The sequence below is a fragment of the Pseudochaenichthys georgianus genome, chromosome 18 (assembly GCF_902827115.2).
Source record: "Pseudochaenichthys georgianus chromosome 18, fPseGeo1.2, whole genome shotgun sequence".
Lineage (NCBI taxonomy): Eukaryota > Metazoa > Chordata > Actinopteri > Perciformes > Channichthyidae > Pseudochaenichthys > Pseudochaenichthys georgianus.
This window is the reverse complement of record NC_047520.1, coordinates 3,835,481-3,856,283: the sequence shown is the minus strand read 5'-3', so window position 1 is coordinate 3,856,283 and position 20,803 is coordinate 3,835,481. Positions and strand designations below refer to the sequence as shown.

Genomic DNA, 20,803 nt, shown 5'->3' with positions numbered 1-20,803 from the left:
ACACACACACACACACACACACACACACACACACACACACACACACACACACACACACACACACACACACACACACACACACACACACACACACACACACACACACACACACACACACACACACACACACACACACACACACACACACACACACGCACGCACACGGACGGACACACACACACACGCACACGCACCTCCTTGGAGCACTGCATTAAGGGACAGATCCAGTGGATGTCGTCCAGCTTGTGGAGCTCGGTGCTGAGGCTGTTCAGAGTCGACCGCAGCTCCTGCTCCTCTGGAGACTTCGACTGAGGAAGAGACAACAAAATGCATCAAGATTTAATTTCGATAAATATGTATTACACGCACATTCATCTAACAATGTTCCTGATAAATAATGCTGTGTGTGAGGCTCACTGGCAGAGAATGTAGGGGATTACTTTAGTTGTTGTTATCGTACGTGATTTCTAGTAATAATGCGACTTTCGTTTATGAGGATGGATGGAAATAGCTTGCCATTTATTGAAAAATAAACCCTCCATCTGTTGGACTGAAAATGCTAACATCTGCTCAAGACGATGTACATTTGACACCCGGCGTATATTATGCTAATGCACAGATTTGTCAACAATAAACATATGTTAGCCGATCATTCCGTCGGCAGCTGAGGCATGGCCACATGCCGTTCTAATTGGTTTGTGATTGGCCTATTATGCTAATAATCTGGTTTCTATATCCGACGGTCGTCTTCATTTATCTGGCAGTGCTTTAGCTCTCATCGCAAGAAGGGAAGACAATCATAGAACGATTACCTGAAGTTAAAGAGGCCCTATTGTTCACTTCAGTAACTTGGTGACATCACTATGTAACACTATTGCTTCTACTGGACATTAAAGCAAGGAGACATGTCACAGTCGAGGCACTAAATGCTGATATACACCTGAACATCAGCAGGAGAGGACTCTTTAAAGTAGACACTTCATACTGATATACACCTGAACACCAGCAGGAGAGGACTATTTAAAGTAGAGACACTACATACTGATATACACCTGAACATCAGCAGGAGAGGACTCTTTAAAGTAGAGACACTACATACTGATATACACCTGAACATCAGCAGGAGAGGACTCTTTAAAGTAGAGACACTACATACTGATATACACCTGAACATCAACAGGAGAGGACTCTTTAAAGTAGAGACACTACATACTGATATACACCTGAACATCAGCAGGAGAGGACTCTTTAAAGTAGAGACACTACATACTGATATACACCTGAACATCAGCAGGAGAGGACTCTTTAAAGTAGAGACACTACACACTCATATACACCTGAACATCAGCAGGAGAGGACTCTTTAAAGTAGAGACACTACACACTGATATACACCTGAACATCAGCAGGAGAGGACTCTTTAAAGTAGAGACACTACATACTGATATACACCTGAACATCAACAGGAGAGGACTCTTTAAAGTAGAGACACTACATACTGATATACACCTGAACATCAGCAGGAGAGGACTCTTTAAAGTAGAGACACTACATACTGATATACACCTGAACATCAGCAGGAGAGGACTCTTTAAAGTAGAGACACTACATACTGATATACACCTGAACATCAGCAGGAGAGGACTCTTTAAAGAATGACATGAGATAAAATAAGCGAAAGTCTGAAAATGTTATAAATATTGGAAGCAGATGAAAAGCAAAGCAGAGAGCAGATGATTTGTTTTCATGTCAGGATTTTTGCAAAGGGGCATTATATTTGTCCTCCTGCACAAAGGGCTTTTGTGAGTGGAGGAATAAATGTCCTTACGGGGTAAATGAGAGCAAACCAGACAATAAACAGACGGCAGAAACTGTAACGCGAGACGTGGAGGACTGAATGAAAGAGAACAGAGAGGAGAGGTACCAGTAGTTTTCCATCCAGCAGCATCCTGGTCTCCTCCTGCAGGACTTTACTGCTGTTCACGATCTCCACCGCCGTGCTGCGACTCAGACACTGGAAATACAAATTAATTAATATATTATAATGCTAAAATATCAGAACACGCCATCTAAAATTTAGTATAGGCAAGGCAAGTTTATTTATATAGCACTTTTCAACACAAGGCAGTTCAAAGTGCTTTACAAAAAGTATAGTGCAATTTTTTATATTTTACGCCACTTTCTGTTTTATTTTCCACAGGTTTCATTGATTTTCCTTCAACAGGAAACTTTTATAAAAGTCAAATGTATTATTTAAAATAAAATAATAACCTGCAAGCTGTAGTCAAAGACTATGTGAACAGAATAAAGACGGATATATTTTTTTTATATATCATTATTTATCATTTCGAAATGTTTGTTAAAGGGATTTCTGAATAAACATCAGTGTGTAATCATAAGTGAATAAAAGACTGTTAAATGAATTATTATATCACTTCATACAAGAAGAAATATATATAACTAATATAAAATAATAATAAATAAGTAAACATTTGAAATTATCCAATACATGTTTAAAATTCCTCTTTTTTCTTTTACATATCCAAATTAATTTGTATTTTATTCCAGTTAATTTCTTTCTTTCTTTCATTTCCACTTTCCCTCATATGTTTTTCTATTTTATCTGTATTTTCTAAAGTCAATTCTTATCTCTGTGTGTGTGTGTGTGTGTGTCTGTCTCTCTGTGTGTGTGTCTCTCTGTGTGTGTGTGTGTGTGTGTGTGTGTGTGTGTGTGTCTCTCTGTGTGTGTGTGTGTGTGTGTGTGTGTGTGTGTGTGTCTGTCTCTCTGTGTGTGTGTGTGTGTGTGTGTGTGTGTGTGTGTCTCTCTCTCTGTGTGTGTGTGTGTGTGTGTGTGTGTGTCTCTCTGTGTGTGTGTGTCTGTCTCTCTGTGTGTGTCTGTCTCTGTGTGTGTGTGTGTCTCTCTCTGTGTGTGTCTGTCTCTCTGTGTGTGTGTGTGTGTGTGTGTGTGTGCGTGCGTGCGTGTGTGTCTCTCTGTGTGTGTGTGTGTGTGTGTGTGTGTGTCTGTCTCTCTCTGTGTGTCTCTCTCTCTGTGTGTGTGTGTGTGTGTGTGTGTGTGTGTGTGTGTGTGTGTGTCTCTGTGTCTCTGTGTGTGTGTCTCTCTCTCTGTGTGTGTGTGTGTGTGTGTGTGTCTCTCTCTCTCTGTGTGTGTGTGTGTGTGTGTGTGTGTGTGTGTGTGTGTGTGTGTGTGTGTGTGTGTGTGTGTGTGTGTGTGTGTGTGTGTGTGTGTGTGTGTGTGTGTGTGTGTGTGTGTGTGTGTGTGTGTGTGTGTGTGTGTGTGTGTGTGTGTCTCTCTGTGCGTCTCTCTCTCTCTCTCTCTCATCTTGAACATGTAAGTCTCTTTTAAAATGGAGGGGGAAAGCCTGCCTTGCCTTCAGATCAACATCCACTGATGGTTGAACAAAACGAACAGCCTGAACACTGACATGAGACCCTCACCCAAACGTTTAACCGTCACATCTGCTCAAGGATTCAAGGCCTGTATTGTCCTCCGTACATAGCGACGGTGTAGTTACGACAATGAACCACTGGGGTCACGGGCTCCTCCAACACAATGCAACAGATACGTTGTAAATAAAGTGAATAAAATAACGTGTACCTCGGGGCTGGACAGCTTGGCCTCGGTGAGCACGGCGGCCGTGGCGTTGACGGCGTGCGCGAGCTCCTGCTCCACCAGCTTGTGGGTCTTCGCCGCTTCACGGATCCTACAGACGGGAGGGAATCATTATTATTTCAGTCATCGGAAATTATACATCACTGCGCCTGATGACGGGACACAAAGCCCGGTTGTTTCTCCAGTTCTTTCCTTTTTTATTCCTGGCAGTGGACGTTTGGATGGAGCGGATTTAAAGGCAGAGGGTGGGGTATTTCTGGATTTAATATACATTCAAACTCAAAGGTTTTATTGTGCACAAAGCTACGGCGTAGAAATGGCAATGAAATTCTTCTGACGACAATGCAATAATAATAATAATAAAAAGTAGTGCAAAAAGTCTATATACATGTCAATAGAATATGGGATATGCACAAGAACAGAATATGAAATTAAATAATGTAAATTAAGACACAATTAAATAAGCTCTGAGAAGTGTGATGGTGTTTGTAAATCTAACATACGCAAAACCTTAAGATTCATTGAAGATAATCTCAGTTTTTTATTCCAGTGCATTCGCTTAGCTTCAGAATGACCCACCAGTTCAAGTATTCGTCGTCGTCTGGCTCCAAATATCTCCTTTTTTGGTTCAAATCGCTCACTTTTTTTATTGAAACTTGAGGCCCATGTGATTCTTCTGAAGGTGGCAGTATGGGAATAGCCCACGTTTTATTGTGCTCTCAAATCCTCCATTTCTAATCTCTTCTAAATCCCCTTTATGACCATAGACTTCACTTGTTAAGACCTCAGAGGGACATGAAGTACGAAGGAGGGAAATAAAGTGCAGAAGAGACCAAGGTAGCCAATAAATGAGATTATTGCAATGGGTTGGAGAAATCCCAAAGTGTGCAGAGCAACCAGCGTCTTGCCGTCATTTGATGAAATAAATGTATTCGAGTTAAGATCGAGTTTTTATCGCTTGAAATTAAGAAAAGCAAAAAGGACATCCCTCTGTTGGAGGGCAAAGGTGGGATTATTTTCGCCGCCAGCGAAGCGTGTTCCTGTGACGGAGAGTGTACTGCCGGAGAGCCTTGACGGGGGGGGGGGGGCTAGTGGAGCACGTGTGTGAACTGCGAGCGCCGAAGCCTCGCAGCGGCGAAACTAAGGCTCCGTGGGAAACTGTGGTAACATGAAGAGCCGTTTAGGAAAGAGCCGGCTCTTCTTAGTGAGCCGAGCCAAATGATCCGGCTCACTAAGAAGAGCCGGAATTCCCATCACTAATACGTAAAGAGATAGTCAGGGTCCATACACTTTTTCACCAATGATTTTCCATGACCTTTACCTAGTTTTCCACGACCAAAGAAATGACTCTTTCTCAGCGTTCCACTGAAAATGGTTTATTTTAACACGGAACAGGAAAATAAGGTCTGCATCTGAAACATGTTGTGCCGATCTGAAACAAATCAAATAGTAGCTTGCTAGCTTCTACAGGCTAACGCAACTCAAATCTCTCACCAGCAAAATACCTAAAATGCCATTTTACGTTTCATTACGATACGATACAGTATTTATTATCATTATAGTATTACTATTTCGGCAATTAGATAAAATATAAATTTTATTTGATGCAACTTTAGTTAAATTTCCATAACTTTTCCAAATCTTTGGGAAAATTATTGTTTCCCAGGGCCTGGAATTAGCATTTTGAATTTCCATGACGTTTCCGGGTTTGTAATGACCGTAAGAACCCTGGAGAGTATCTATAAGGGACGGCTCAATTCAAAATTCAAGTCACGTGAAACGACGTGGCACGACGTGACGTCACACCCTCGCTCTCGGGTGGACGCCCTCTCAGCCCTGCTCTGGCGGAAACACTGAGCAACACTTCCAGCTTCTCCTTCCAGTAAACCTAACATTTAAAACAATTGCTATTGGCATTAACATTAATTTAAACTCTTCTACTTTACTTCTCCTTCCTACCTGCACAGATGTTTCAGTGTAAAAAGTTGTTCAAAATTGTAATCCTGCCCCCCCTTCCCCCTTACATGTGTAGTTGCTGTAGTCCAACTGCCCTACAGGAGAAGTGTGTTGTCTCAAGTCAACTCAACATGTTAGCATATCCCAACAATCTTATTTCGGCGGGACTTTTAGATCGAAAACAGACATTTTAAAATCTCAAATCATAAGTGAAACATTGAATACTGCTTTCTAGTCCTCCATCTTGTGACGGTGTAACTCCCTCTCTTGTCTATCAGCATGTGAAGGACACGGTTCAGGAACTAGTTGATGCTCTGCATGTGAGGACTACTTCCATTCTGGAGAGGATAACACATGTGTTCGATCTCTCCGTCTGTACACACACACACACACACACACACACACACACACACACACACACACACACACACACACACACACACACACACACACACACACACACACACACACACACACACCACACACACAACACACACACACACACACACACACACACACACACACACACACACACACACACACACACACACACACACACACACACCACACACACACACACACACACACACACACACACACACACACACACACACACACACACACACACACACACACACACACACTGACAGATTGACTTCTCCTCACTTGTTGATGAGTGTGTCGGCCACGATGCCCAGCTGCTGCACCTGAGCGCACTCCTCCTCCGTCAGGTACTCCATGGACTGCTGGGAGTTGAGGCGGGGTCTGCTGTCTCGGTAGCTGTCAACCTTCCTCTTGTCCTCCCACGACTTCAGCGTGCTCTCGAACGCCTGGCGGGACAACAACAAAAGTAAATCACTCCTTTTCAACACGGAGAGAAACACAACAATCTTTCTACTTCTTATACTTCTCACATGTTGAACCCAAATACCTGAACTTTCTACTTCTTACATGTTGAACTCAAATACCTGTACTTTCTACTTCTCACATGTTGAACTCAAATACCTGTACTTTCTACTTCTTACATGTTGAACACAAATACCTGTACTTTCTACTTCTCACATGTTGAACTCAAATACCTGAACTTTCTACTTCTTACATGTTGAACTCAAATACCTGTACTTTCTACTTCTCACATGTTGAACTCAAATACCTGTACTTTCTACTTCTTACATGTTGAACACAAATACCTGTACTTTCTACTTCTCACATGTTGAACTCAAATACCTGTACTTTCTACTTCTTACATGTTGAACTCAAATACCTGAACTTTCTACTTCTTACATGTTGAACCCAAATACCTGTACTTTCTACTTCTCTCATTTCCCAAACAGCTGGTTCCTTTAGTCTGAATGTGTGTTGGTGCGTGATCGTTATCGAGTCATTGCGTGCCTATTGATTGGAACACGATCCGTGTATCCATCACTTCCTGGTCTTCTCTAAAGAAGAGGGACCAATGGAAACGTTGTCATGTTGCCGTTGTTCAGCATGGAAACATTCATTAGCTAACAATGACATTATTGTTCTATTGATATAAAGGGAGGTCAGGTACTCTTTAAAGCAGCTGCTAGCTCTGGGTACTTTTTACTCGAAGCCCATACTTCTTTACTTTGACTTGAGTAAAGACGTTTAGTCAGTACTTCTACTTTAAACACGAGTATCTGTACTTGTACTTGAGTAAAGGATGTGTGTTCTTTACACGTCTCTGCTGAAAGACGGCACTTGAATTGAAGAGCCCCCTGGCAGCTGCTCCTTCATGTTTTGTATCGGAGGAAAACATAAATGGGAAACTCAAGGAGACCCAAAGAGGCAGAAGATGTTCCAGTAAACACCAGGGAGTGACTCGCAGGGAAACAACTCGATGTCTAGCTTTACCTCTGAAGGACCTGTCCATACAGGCTAGGGTTAGGGTTAGGGGGGTAACCCTAACCCTAACCCTAGCCTACATGGACCTGCTAGTTTTGGACCCATCTCAAGTCAAACAATCACCACTTAAGGTCCTTTCAGTATGTCTACTACTCACTTAAGCATACCATAGTGACTTTTGACTCCGTGTTTCATCGCAGCGTCTTCCTGCCTAAGGTTAGGTCGCGGGCACAACCTCTCAACAAGAAGTTAGAAGCTAGTAGAAGTTAATTTCGCCTCCTTTATACGTTCCAGCAGGGACAGCGCTCACACGAAACATAACCGTCACCATGGCATTGAATACAAGCCACATTCAGGAGGAACATCTCTCCTCCCTCTCTGCAGTACTTAAGGAGGAAACCATGGAAACAAATAGCCAAAAGTGCTTCGGCTCAAGAGAGCTCTCGAACAGATTGAGCGGCGAGAAGAGAGAACAAACACAGCGGCTACGAGTTTGATTTAAGAAATCCCAAAATAGAGAAAAAGAGTCAACAACAAAGGGCAGAGAGCAGAAGCTGGGAGGGGATGTTTCCGCTGCGATATGGAAGAAGGACGAGGACGACAAGCCAACACTGTCATTTCCATAACAGATAGTAGACGTGTTCATTAGAGCCGCACTGATCGACAAGTCATTATTCTGATCATTTATTTAATCAGAGTCGTTTTTCATGCAGTTTTTTAGCCTCTCAAATATGAAGATTTCCTTCTTTTCTCTATGCCGGGACTCGATTAAAACAATTTATCTAATTAATTAGAGGCTTTGTAATTAATTAATCGAAATTAATCGCATTTTTAATCAAAGATACATATTTGACCTGAGAACAGTGAGAAGCCATTTCCACATGGATTTGACTCCAAGTGGTCGACAGTCGAGTGCAGTCCAGAGAGCCAGGGAGCTGGTTATCCTCTCAGACGTGGACTCACTCATCCTGGCCCTGAAACCAGTCCTCTGGTTGAGTGTGGGTCAGGGTGTGGTTCCTTGCACTCGGAGTCGGGCTAACGTCCACGCTAGCTGCTACATGCTTTGCATGTAGGTGATACTTTAGGCTTGATGTGCTGCGGTGATATGCAAATGGAGGCTGCGGATGGAAGCTCTTATCGACGCTTCCATCCGTCCGTTTTTTAAAACAAAATGTCCCATCCACGGGGCCGACCAAAGCGGTCTCATCAGCTTGTTCGTTCATGTTTGACTATTGATCACCGTGGTTTGTTGTTGTTTGAAGTCCCATGCTGAAGTCATGAACGTTAGTTGGTGCTCCAGTATAATCGGTACGCCTGAAACTCATCCAGTGAGAAACGTTCCGCTGTGCAAAAATAAGTGCGATTAAAGTGCGTTAATTTTTGTGTAATTAATTAATCTTAATTAACGCGTTAAAGTCCCGGCCCATCACATTAAACTGAATATATTTAGGTTTTAGTGAAGAAATTCAAGATTTTAAGACACAACGTAAGAATTTGAGAAGCTTGGCTGTACAAAAATTCACTATTTTTGTCATTTTATAAACCAAATGATTAATAACTAACATTTGTATTAGCTGCAGCCCGACATCAGTAGCCTGTAAAACACCCACATGTGTGCACTGTAGAAATACATCGTTTTTAGCCTCTCAAATATGGAGATGATTTATTTTCTATGTGTTTCTAATCACATTAAACGGCATATCTGAAGGTCATTGGTGAATTGATAAAACAACACATTAATTAAAGACATCAGATTGGATTTTTGTAAATGTTTCACTATCAATAACGAAAGCCGTGGTTAGCTGCAGCCCTTTAGCACACGCTAATCCAGTAGCACGAAAAAACCCCCACAGTGAATATTTGAGTGGGACTTTACTCTGTCTCTGGTGAGCATCTGAGCGCGGTTCTTGTGGGCGATCTCCACGATGCCGGGCGGCTGGATCCACGCCTCCCCGTCCACCTGCACCGGGACGCCCTCCTCCCCCAGGATGGTGATCTTCACCTGGCGGCACTGAGGAGAGCAAGCAGGGAAAAGCAGCCGTCAGATCGCACTTCCTGTCCACGGTTCTCTTCCCTGCATACACGACCTTACTCGACGTTTCCAAGAATTAAATTGCTCTCATTTCATATTGTAGTTATTTTGAATGCAATCTATAATGTCTGATAATAAAGGTGTGTCCGTTACCTGAGCGATGCGGTGGTGCTGCAGGTTGATGACTCTGGACATGGCCATCTGCATGGAGCCAAACACCGCCACCACCTCCAGCTTCTTATCATCGAACGACGGAGCGCCGAAGTTCTGGACAAAAGGAACGAGTACAACATTTTAAAGGTCACATGTTGATGTAGAAGAGACATGAAGAAGAGGGGACACATGTTGATGTAGAAGAGACATGAAGAAGAGGGGACACATGTTGATGTAGAAGAGACATGGAGAAGAGGGGACACATGTTGATGTGGAGGAGACATGAAGAAGAGGGGACACATGTTGATGTAGAAGAGACATGAGGAAGAGGGGACACATGTTGATGTAGAAGAGGGACACATGTTGATGTAGAAGAGACATGAAGAAGAGGGGACACATGTTGATGTAGAAGAGACATGAAGAAGAGGGGACACATGTTGATGTAGAAGAGACATGAGGAAGAGGGGACACATGTTGATGTAGAAGAGACATGAAGAAGAGGGGACACATGTTGATGTAGAAGAGACATGAAGAAGAGGGGACACATGTTGATGTAGAAGAGACATGAAGAAGAGGGGACACATGTTGATGTGGAGGAGACATGAAGAAGAGGGGACACATGTTGATGTAGAAGAGGGACACATGTTGATGTAGAAGAGACATGGAGAAGAGGGGACACATGTTGATGTAGAAGAGACATGAAGAAGAGGGGACACATGTTGATGTAGAAGAGACATGGAGAAGAGGGGACACATGTTGATGTAGAAGAGACATGGAGAAGAGGGGACACATGTTGATGTAGAAGAGACATGAGGAAGAGGGGACACATGTTGATGTAGAAGAGACATGAAGAAGAGGGGACACATGTTGATGTAGAGGAGACATGAAGAAGAGGGGACACATGTTGATGTAGAAGAGGGACACATGTTGATGTAGAAGAGACATGAAGAAGAGGGGACACATGTTGATGTAGAAGAGACATGAAGGAGAGGGGACACATGTTGATGTAGAAGAGACATGGAGGAGAGGGGACATATGTTGATGTAGAAGAGACATGAAGAAGAGGGGAGACATGTTGATGTAGAAGAGACATGAAGAAGAGGGGACACATGTTGATGTGGAAGAGACATGAAGAAGAGGGGACACATGTTGATGTAGAAGAGACGTGAAGAAGAGAGGACACATGTTGATGTAGAAGAGACATGAAGAAGAGGGGACACATGTTGATGTAGAAGAGACATGGAGAAGAGGGGACACATGTTGATGTAGAAGAGACATGAAGAAGAGGGGACACATGTTGATGTAGAAGAGACATGGAGAAGAGGGGACACATGTTGATGTAGAAGAGACATGAAGAAGAGGGGACACATGTTGATGTAGAAGAGGGACACATGTTGATGTAGAAGAGACATGGAGAAGAGGGGACACATGTTGATGTAGAAGAGACATGAAGAAGAGGGGACACATGTTGATGTAGAAGAGACATGGAGAAGAGGGGACACATGTTGATGTAGAAGAGACATGGAGAAGAGGGGACACATGTTGATGTAGAAGAGACATGAGGAAGAGGGGACACATGTTGATGTAGAAGAGACATGAAGAAGAGGGGACACATGTTGATGTAGAGGAGACATGAAGAAGAGGGGACACATGTTGATGTAGAAGAGGGACACATGTTGATGTAGAAGAGACATGAAGAAGAGGGGACACATGTTGATGTAGAAGAGACATGAAGGAGAGGGGACACATGTTGATGTAGAAGAGACATGGAGGAGAGGGGACATATGTTGATGTAGAAGAGACATGAAGAAGAGGGGAGACATGTTGATGTAGAAGAGACATGAAGAAGAGGGGACACATGTTGATGTGGAAGAGACATGAAGAAGAGGGGACACATGTTGATGTAGAAGAGACGTGAAGAAGAGAGGACACATGTTGATGTAGAAGAGACATGAAGAAGAGGGGACACATGTTGATGTAGAAGAGACATGGAGAAGAGGGGACACATGTTGATGTAGAAGAGACATGAAGAAGAGGGGACACATGTTGATGTAGAAGAGACATGGAGAAGAGGGGACACATGTTGATGTAGAAGAGACATGAAGAAGAGGGGACACATGTTGATGTAGAAGAGGGACACATGTTGATGTAGAAGAGACATGGAGAAGAGGGGACACATGTTGATGTAGAAGAGACATGAAGAAGAGGGGACACATGTTGATGTAGAAGAGACATGAGGAAGAGGGGACACATGTTGATGTAGAAGAGACATGAAGAAGAGGGGACACATGTTGATGTAGAGGAGACATGAAGAAGAGGGGACACATGTTGATGTAGAAGAGGGACACATGTTGATGTAGAAGAGACATGAAGAAGAGGGGACACATGTTGATGTAGAAGAGACATGAAGGAGAGGGGACACATGTTGATGTAGAAGAGACATGGAGGAGAGGGGACATATGTTGATGTAGAAGAGACATGAAGAAGAGGGGAGACATGTTGATGTAGAAGAGACATGAAGAAGAGGGGACACATGTTGATGTGGAAGAGACATGAAGAAGAGGGGACACATGTTGATGTAGAAGAGACGTGAAGAAGAGAGGACACATGTTGATGTAGAAGAGACATGAAGAAGAGGGGACACATGTTGATGTAGAAGAGACATGGAGAAGAGGGGACACATGTTGATGTAGAAGAGACATGAAGAAGAGGGGACACATGTTGATGTAGAAGAGACATGGAGAAGAGGGGACACATGTTGATGTAGAAGAGACATGAAGAAGAGGGGACACATGTTGATGTAGAAGAGACATGAAGAAGAGGGGACACATGTTGATGTAGAAGAGACATGAAGAAGAGGGGACACATGTTGATGTAGAAGAGACATGAAGAAGAGGGGACACATGTTGATGTAGAAGAGACATGGAGAAGAGGGGACACATGTTGATGTAGAAGAGACATGAAGAAGAGGGGACACATGTTGATGTAGAAGAGACATGGAGAAGAGGGGACACATGTTGATGTAGAAGAGACATGAAGAAGAGGGGACACATGTTGATGTAGAAGAGGGACACATGTTGATGTAGAAGAGACATGGAGAAGAGGGGACACATGTTGATGTAGAAGAGACATGAAGAAGAGGGGACACATGTTGATGTAGAAGAGACATGAAGAAGAGGGGACACATGTTGATGTAGAAGAGACATGGAGGAGAGGGGACACATGTTGATGTAGAAGAGACATGAAGAAGAGGGGACACATGTTGATGTAGAAGAGACATGAAGAAGAGGGGACACATGTTGATGTAGAAGAGGGACACATGTTGATGTAGAAGAGACATGGAGAAGAGGGGACACATGTTGATGTAGAAGAGACATGAAGAAGAAGGGACACATGTTGATGTAGAAGAGACATGAGGAAGAGGGGACACATGTTGATGTAGAAGAGACATGGAGAAGAGGGGACACATGTTGATGTAGAAGAGACATGAAGAAGAGGGGAGACATGTTGATGTAGAAGAGACATGAAGAAGAGGGGACACATGTTGATGTGGAAGAGACATGAAGAAGAGGGGACACATGTTGATGTAAAAGAGACGTGAAGAAGAGAGGACACATGTTGATGTGGAAGAGACGTGAAGAAGAGGGGACACATGTTGAGGTAGAAGAGACATGAAGAAGAGGGGACACATGTTGATGTAGAAGAGACGTGAAGAAGAGGGGACACATGTTGATGTAGAAGAGACATGAAGAAGAGGGGACACATGTTGATGTAAAAGAGACGTGAAGAAGAGAGGACACATGTTGATGTGGAAGAGACGTGAAGAAGAGGGGACACATGTTGAGGTAGAAGAGACATGAAGAAGAGGGGACACATGTTGATGTAGAAGAGACGTGAAGAAGAGGGGACACATGTTGATGTAGAAGAGACATGAAGAAGGGGGGACACATGTTGATGTGGAAGAGACATGAAGAAGAGGGGACACATGTTGATGTGGAAGAGACGTGAAGAAGAGAGGACACATGTTGATGTAGAAGAGACATGAAGAAGAGGGGACACATGTTGATGTAGAAGAGACATGAAGAAGAGGGGACACATGTTGATGTAGAAGAGACATGGAGAAGAGGGGACACATGTTGATGTAGAAGAGACATGAAGAAGAGGGGACACATGTTGATGTAGAAGAGACGTGAAGTAGAGGGGACACATGTTGATGTAGAAGAGACATGAAGAAGAGGGGAGACATGTTGATGTAGAAGAGACATGAAGAAGAGGGGACACATGTTGATGTGGAAGAGACATGAAGAAGAGGGGACACATGTTGATGTAGAAGAGACATGGAGAAGAGGGGACACATGTTGATGTAGAAGAGACATGAAGAAGAGGGGACACATGTTGATGTAGAAGAGACATGAAGAAGAGGGGACACATGTTGATGTAGAAGAGACATGGAGAAGAGGGGACACATGTTGATGCAGAAGAGACATGAAGAAGAGGGGACACATGTTGATGCAGAAGAGACATGGAGAAGAGGTGACACATGTTGATGCAGAAGAGACATGGAGAAGAGGGGACACATGTTGATGCAGAAGAGACATGGAGAAGAGGGGACACATGTTGATGCAGAAGAGACATGGAGAAGAGGGGACACATGTTGATGCAGAAGAGACGTGAAGAAGTGGATTTTGCATAATAGGGGACCTTTAAATCTGCACTTTGCATTCAACACAATTCCTTATGAGGTGTCACGTCCTGCTCTGCACTCACATTGTCCTCCTTGGTGCCCCCCCAGAAGTTGATGCCTCCTGCGTAGCTGGGGATGTTGAGAACAGCCAATCCCTGAAGACTGGGCAGAGACATGGGGACGCCGTCGCACTGAAGAGACAGAGAGGGGGTCAGACAGAGAGGGGTCAGACAGAGAGGGAAAACACACGAAAAACACCCCAAATATTCCCAATTCTCCGCGCGTCTGACCTCCAGGTGGACCCTCTGCTCCAGGTTCTTGTACGTCTTCTGGACCAGCTCTTTGGTCCCCAGGACCCCGTACCACATCATGTTTTTAGTGCGGCTGCTGCAGGGCGAGACAGGAGGATTACAACTACAATACACACTTTCATTTTGGCGTCGAAGAAACGCAATACCGTTTAATACCGTCATAGCAATAATGCTATGAAAAGCTATTGCTATTAAGACAACATATTTAATATTTGTAGTTTTGGCGTGAACATTATAGATTCCTTGTAGATCAAGAATTACATCCGGCCCGCGACTTCATTTTATGCGGCCCCGCAAGAGCTTGCAAAGAATGTAATACGTTTATTATACGATTAAATGCCGCTTTACAGAATCAGGTTTCCCATGAACTACATGTCCCACAATGCATCTCGCTTTGTGACATGCGCACTGAAGAGACTTGCAATTATTTGCTTTCAGACGTAGTTAATTACTAAGTCATTATCCTATCCGATAATAATCCAGTTCAGGGGCAGTAATGTAATATAACACATTATTTTATATATATTATATATTTATATATATTTTATAGAGTTACAACCGGCCCTTTGAGTGCAACCATAATGCTGATGTGGCCCGCGATGAAATTGAGTTTGACACCCCTGCCTTATAGCGTTATCTTTTTCAGTGGGCACATGCTAAAATGAAAAATACATATTTAAATTGAAACTGACTTTCACTTGAAGCTTTGAAAATATGAAATGTCCCGGACCCATATGCAGACGACTTGATGTCCCTGCGTCACGTATAACCCGTTTTATTGAGAATGTGAACGAATAAACGCCTCAACGTCTCCGTGCGTCCATACCTGCATTTCTTCGGGTGCTCGTCCCTCTTGTTGTTGAACTCCAGGGAAATCTTGGCGTCCAGGCCGATGCCGAAGTAGTTGTTCATCACACACTTCTCTGAGCATTGTCTGCAGCCACGGAACACATGTGGTTTAATAAAGTGTGAAAAGAATTCAGTATGTGAAGGAAACAGATTGAGAGACTCACACAGTGTCCTCGCTGAAGGTGACCGTGTGGAGGCTCTCTGGTTTCTCCAGGACGATGGGGGAGGCGGGACTTAAACTCCCTGGACCTGGAGGGAGGAACGATCGGTCATTTTCATGTTTCGAGTTTCCATGTCAAATTGGAATTATGAGTGTTTTCTTAAGGCACGTTTATTTATCTAGCACTTTTCAACACAAGGCAATTCAAAGTGCTTTACGACAATGAAAGACGACACACATTAGAAACATGACAAAGCAAAGATAATAAAACATGAATACAAGTTACAGCGCAGTGTGAGATGAGAATAGTTCAATTAAAAGCAAGTCTTCAGCCTGGATAGAAAAGTAGAGTTCTGGTAACCCCTAACCAAATTCTCACGTTCCTCTACCCCAGTGCTTCTCAAAGTGTGGTCCGCGGACCACTGGTGGCCCGTGACCGCCCCCTAGTGGTCCGTTAGTATATTGGTAAAATTTCACATTTGAAATAAATACATTTATTTAAGTTTTTCGCACTCTCGCGGGAATATCTCCGCAATGGAACGAGCTTACGTTTCACTTTCGATTGCATGATATAGCCCAGATAAGCGCCTTCGTCACACATGTTGCCACTTGTTTGTACCATTTTCAGGCGATTTGTAAAAACGATGTGTTTTTGGATATTTGTGGAGTTAGGTGGTCCGCGAGTGTTTTTTTATTGGTTAAGTGGTCCTTGGTATGAACAAGTTTGAGAAACACTGCCCCCTAGTCTTCCTGTGGAATGATAGGCGAAATAACTTCAACGAAAACCGAGTTGTCTTCAAGCCGTTGTGACAAAATGCACCCGTGTTCATTTCCCAAAATGTACAATAGTGCGTTTTCTTGTGTGTCCCTTCATCTCAAACCCCGCTGAGTTGAAACCAACGAGACACTTACCTCGCCTTCGCACAATCTGCATTTTCATTTACGGCCATCAAACACTGGGATATTCTTCCAGTTGGAATGAAAGTGTCACCTGTCCTGACTTCAACTCTCTTATGGTGCAAATACATTGATATTAAGCAACCAGTCATGCCAACATTAATTACACTGTAATCTGAGTTTTGCAATTTGAACTGTAACTTTATTGACCTGTACTTAAATCACGTTTTTAATTGTTTGTGTGATAGAGATTATGCAATGTTTCTTGATTGTTATGAACCTGCCTGAGGACCGCAGATGGAAATGAGCTATAATCTGGCATCTCCTCTCTTTTCTGAGATGAATGTATGCTGAAATAAAAGCATAATATACACTCACGTGGCTCGGCGTCCTTTAGCTCCTCGCTGTTCTCTCTCTTGATGGAGGACGAGGAGGTAATCCTCTGGACCTGCGTGTGTCGGTTCTGCTCGTCCACAACTGAAACGACCACGTCATTGGATTATTTATTTACTTTTTTTATTGTGAGAGCATGTATCAAAAGTAGTCTTCACTCTATAGAGAAATAGGTAGAGTAACAATGTAAGTAGTACTTAACACCAGGGCAAACTACATCTCACACAGACAGAAGACAAACAAATAGATACATAAATACAGTTAGGACCCCTCCCAAATGCAAAAGTTTAATCAGTAATGATTTGGAATGTTATCCTCTTAACACAAAAGTTTCTCGTACCTTTTCTCGGCCTGCTCGATGATCTGCCGCAGGGCTTTCTTCAGGCTGTTGGCCCGGAGCATCAGCTGCTCTTTGGACCGGTACGTCTTCCTCTCCGAACCCGACTCCCCCCCGCTCTCCATCGGGCTCGAGTCCCCGCTCTCCTGGATCGGCACCGAACCGGCTGGCACCACCTGGAGTTCACAGGAAACATGCTCTAGCTGTTGCAACACATGTGTACTGTTATTGTGCTCCGAACGTCTGGAACAAACTACCGGAAACCTAGAGGTCCTCTGAACATGTGTATTTCCACTTGTATATTTTACACATGTATATATATTGTTTATTTTCTTAAACTTTTTACATTTTGAATGCTATTTTATTTCTGAAATATTTTGGACTGTTTATTTCTTGTGTCTTAATTTCTACCTGCCTGCCTACCGACCGACACCTACCTACCTACCTACCTACCTACCTACCTACCTACCTACCTACCGACCTACCTACCTACCATCCTTCCTACCTACCTACCTACCTACCTACCGACCGACCGACCGACCGACCGACCGACCGACCGACCGACCCACCGACCGACCACTCTTCAGATGTCTAAAAAAAGACGAGTGTTTTCTAGCACTCTCCTGTAAAGGCTCAGGTTGAATGGGGGCGGGGATTTAAAAGCTCGCTGGTGTTTCAGCTGAGGAGGAACATTTTCAACCCTCTCCACATTCAGGATGTCAGAAATATAATGTGTTAGTCGACTCTGACGAAGATATCTGGAAGCTATATTTAGTGGCTTATTGAGCAGACCAATGAGGTTTAAACTGTTATGAAAACTCGTTTTTAACAACGTATGAAACGGTTTATGATGTGTAATGGATTCCAGACATAGAAAAACATGTGCAATCAATACTATTTTGAAAGTAAAAGCTCAAAGACGTATTTTTCCACTTGTAAATAGGGACAATTCTTTAAAAAAAAAATCATGCATTAGGTTTAGATCAGTCTAAACTTGCAATACCAGTTTCATCTTAAAGAAGCGGTTCTGTCCCTTTCACAGGCTGCACAACACACCACACACACACACACACCACACACACACACACACACACACACACACACACACACCACACACACACACACACACACACACACACACACACACACACACCACACACACACACACCACACACACACACACACACACACACACACACACACACACACACACACACACACACGAACACTTCTTATACTGATGAGAATGCCAAGTCTACTTCAAATGACAGGTGTTGTTGTTACCTGAGCCTCCGCCTCCTCACTTAAGGCCTTGACGAGGGAATCGAGCTTCTCATTCAGCAACGAGCACTGAGACAGAAAGAGACAGAAGCTTATTTAATTGTAACTACAATGCTCACTACAATGATACGACTGCTAATGGAGAGACAGAGAAACCACGATTACCAATAATCATTGTTGTCGGGCTTCACTGCAGAACAAGGGACGACATTTGACTGAACTGATGGATCAATGCGAACATATTGTTGACCAAGACACGGCAGAAGACCGAGTATCACCTTTTTATGAGTGGAGTATTTCCCCCAATAATACATACACTATTAAAACGGTAACATTTTGAAATTAAAATGGTACTAAAATCCGTAATATCCACAAAACGCCCCAAAAGATGCTTTTCAAGGCTATTTTTGATTATTTTAAATAGTGTTTAGCTTGCCAGTCTTAATTCCCACGTAAACTAGAATCTAATAATGTGGAGAATGAGTGAAAATGTAAATAATATGAAAAGGAAAAAGTGACATTTATCCATCAGCATGATCCTACTTTCTGTACACACACCGACACGGCCCACTCCTTAAAGCTACCGTTATACAAGCTCTTACATAATGACGATATCTCACACACATACACACACACACACCCCCCTACACACCTTCTTTGCCATGGCGTCTGCCTCCTCCTTGTTCTCCGTCGCTCTCTCGTACGCCTTCCCCACCTCCGCCACAAAATCATTCACCGTCCCACACAGAAACCTGAGGGTCGACAGGATGACACGTTCAAATGCAACAACATCCACAGGGTAGCATATTCCAAATTCAGTGACTCACGGTGCGGTCACAGTGTTTGACGATCTCACACACACCAACACACACACACACACACACACACAACACACACACACACACACACACACACACACACAACACACCACACACACACACACACACACCACACACACACACACACACACACACACACACACACACACAACACACACACACACACACACACACACACACACACACACACACACACTCTTGTTTCATTATCGCCTACCTGCCTCCACACACTCTCTAATTACTCACAGCTGTTAATCGCCGCGGTGTGACTCAGCTTCTTTAAATTTCAATCATGCTTTGTTCGTTTTGAAAACCCTGGATCCGGTTCATCGCTGCAGAAACCCATTGTCCTGCATTATGAATCATGTCCTCATTCTTCTTATTTACAGGTGTTTGATTGCACACTTGATTGTGTCAACTAGCTCCAGGCGGTTTTTGAAGGCATGCCCTTGGACTTTGTTTGCTGATTATTGTGCAACGGTCTGTTCGACAGGAGCTAAATTAATCATTTACGCAGGGGCGGTTCTAGGGGGGACCAGGGGGCCAGTGTCCCCCTAACACTGACCTCTGACCCCCTGTGGCCCCCCTAACAATGATTTTTTTTTTTTTTTTTTTTTAAATGTATATTTTTGTGGTACTCGGTTTGTCAACAACCGCAGGATTTTGTTGCTGTAATGTGAGATTGTGCAGACACCCTTATGTAAAGTAGAGATTGTAACTGTTCATTGCCTTTATTTTATATAAATATGGTGTTAGTGCAAACATGGCACTATAACTTAAGCTGAAGCTAACAGCAATAACTATAAGATATATCTGAAATAAATAAGTGTACTGAAACAAATACCAATAATAATAATAATAATAATTCCTTACATTTATTATAGCGCTTTTCCAGTGCTCAAAGCGCTTTACGATACACATTACACATATTCTTTTTACATGCAATGGTCACTGTGGACAATACCCACAGGAGCAAGTTCAGGTGAAGTGTATTGCCCAAGGACACACGGCTTTACAGACGCAGCAGCGGCGGGTTTCACCCCTTGATCTGATGAGCATTGCACAGCGCACTGCGCCACACCGTCCCAATAACTGTATTGCATTGTTTTCTTATGCGCAATTACTTCATACTGTCTAGTTCTCTTTTTCGTCCTGCATTTATTGTGCCCCCCTCAGAAAATAACTGGCCCCCCTCAGAAAATAACTGGCCCCCCAGTCAAATTGGTCTAGAACCGCCACTGCTTTTGCGGTTGTTTAAGAGCGGCATGGATGATGTTCGAAAAATACACTTATTTTGGGAGTCAACTTATATTTGTGTCCTCTGAAAAATGTCGACTTTAACCTACTATTTATACCCTAGAATGTGTTTAAAATGTCCATTGACAACAACGCTTTGTTCTCCTTATCTCACTTCC

At 43.3% G+C, this 20,803-nt stretch overlaps 1 protein-coding gene across 1 annotated transcript in view; it reads right to left on the bottom strand.

Annotated features, from left to right (window-relative positions):
• LOC117463558 (diacylglycerol kinase delta) overlaps positions 1 to 20,803 on the bottom strand; it is a 113,752-nt gene that overhangs the window by 5,080 nt on the left and 87,869 nt on the right. Inside the window, exons 24-29 of the mRNA XM_034105871.1 lie at positions 9,638 to 9,751; positions 9,329 to 9,463; positions 6,253 to 6,416; positions 3,616 to 3,721; positions 1,924 to 2,013; positions 195 to 308 (exon numbers count right to left, since the gene is read on the bottom strand). Of these exons, the coding sequence (XP_033961762.1) occupies positions 195 to 308; positions 1,924 to 2,013; positions 3,616 to 3,721; positions 6,253 to 6,416; positions 9,329 to 9,463; positions 9,638 to 9,751 (723 nt within the window). The remainder of the gene's footprint in view (positions 1 to 194; positions 309 to 1,923; positions 2,014 to 3,615; positions 3,722 to 6,252; positions 6,417 to 9,328; positions 9,464 to 9,637; positions 9,752 to 20,803) is intronic.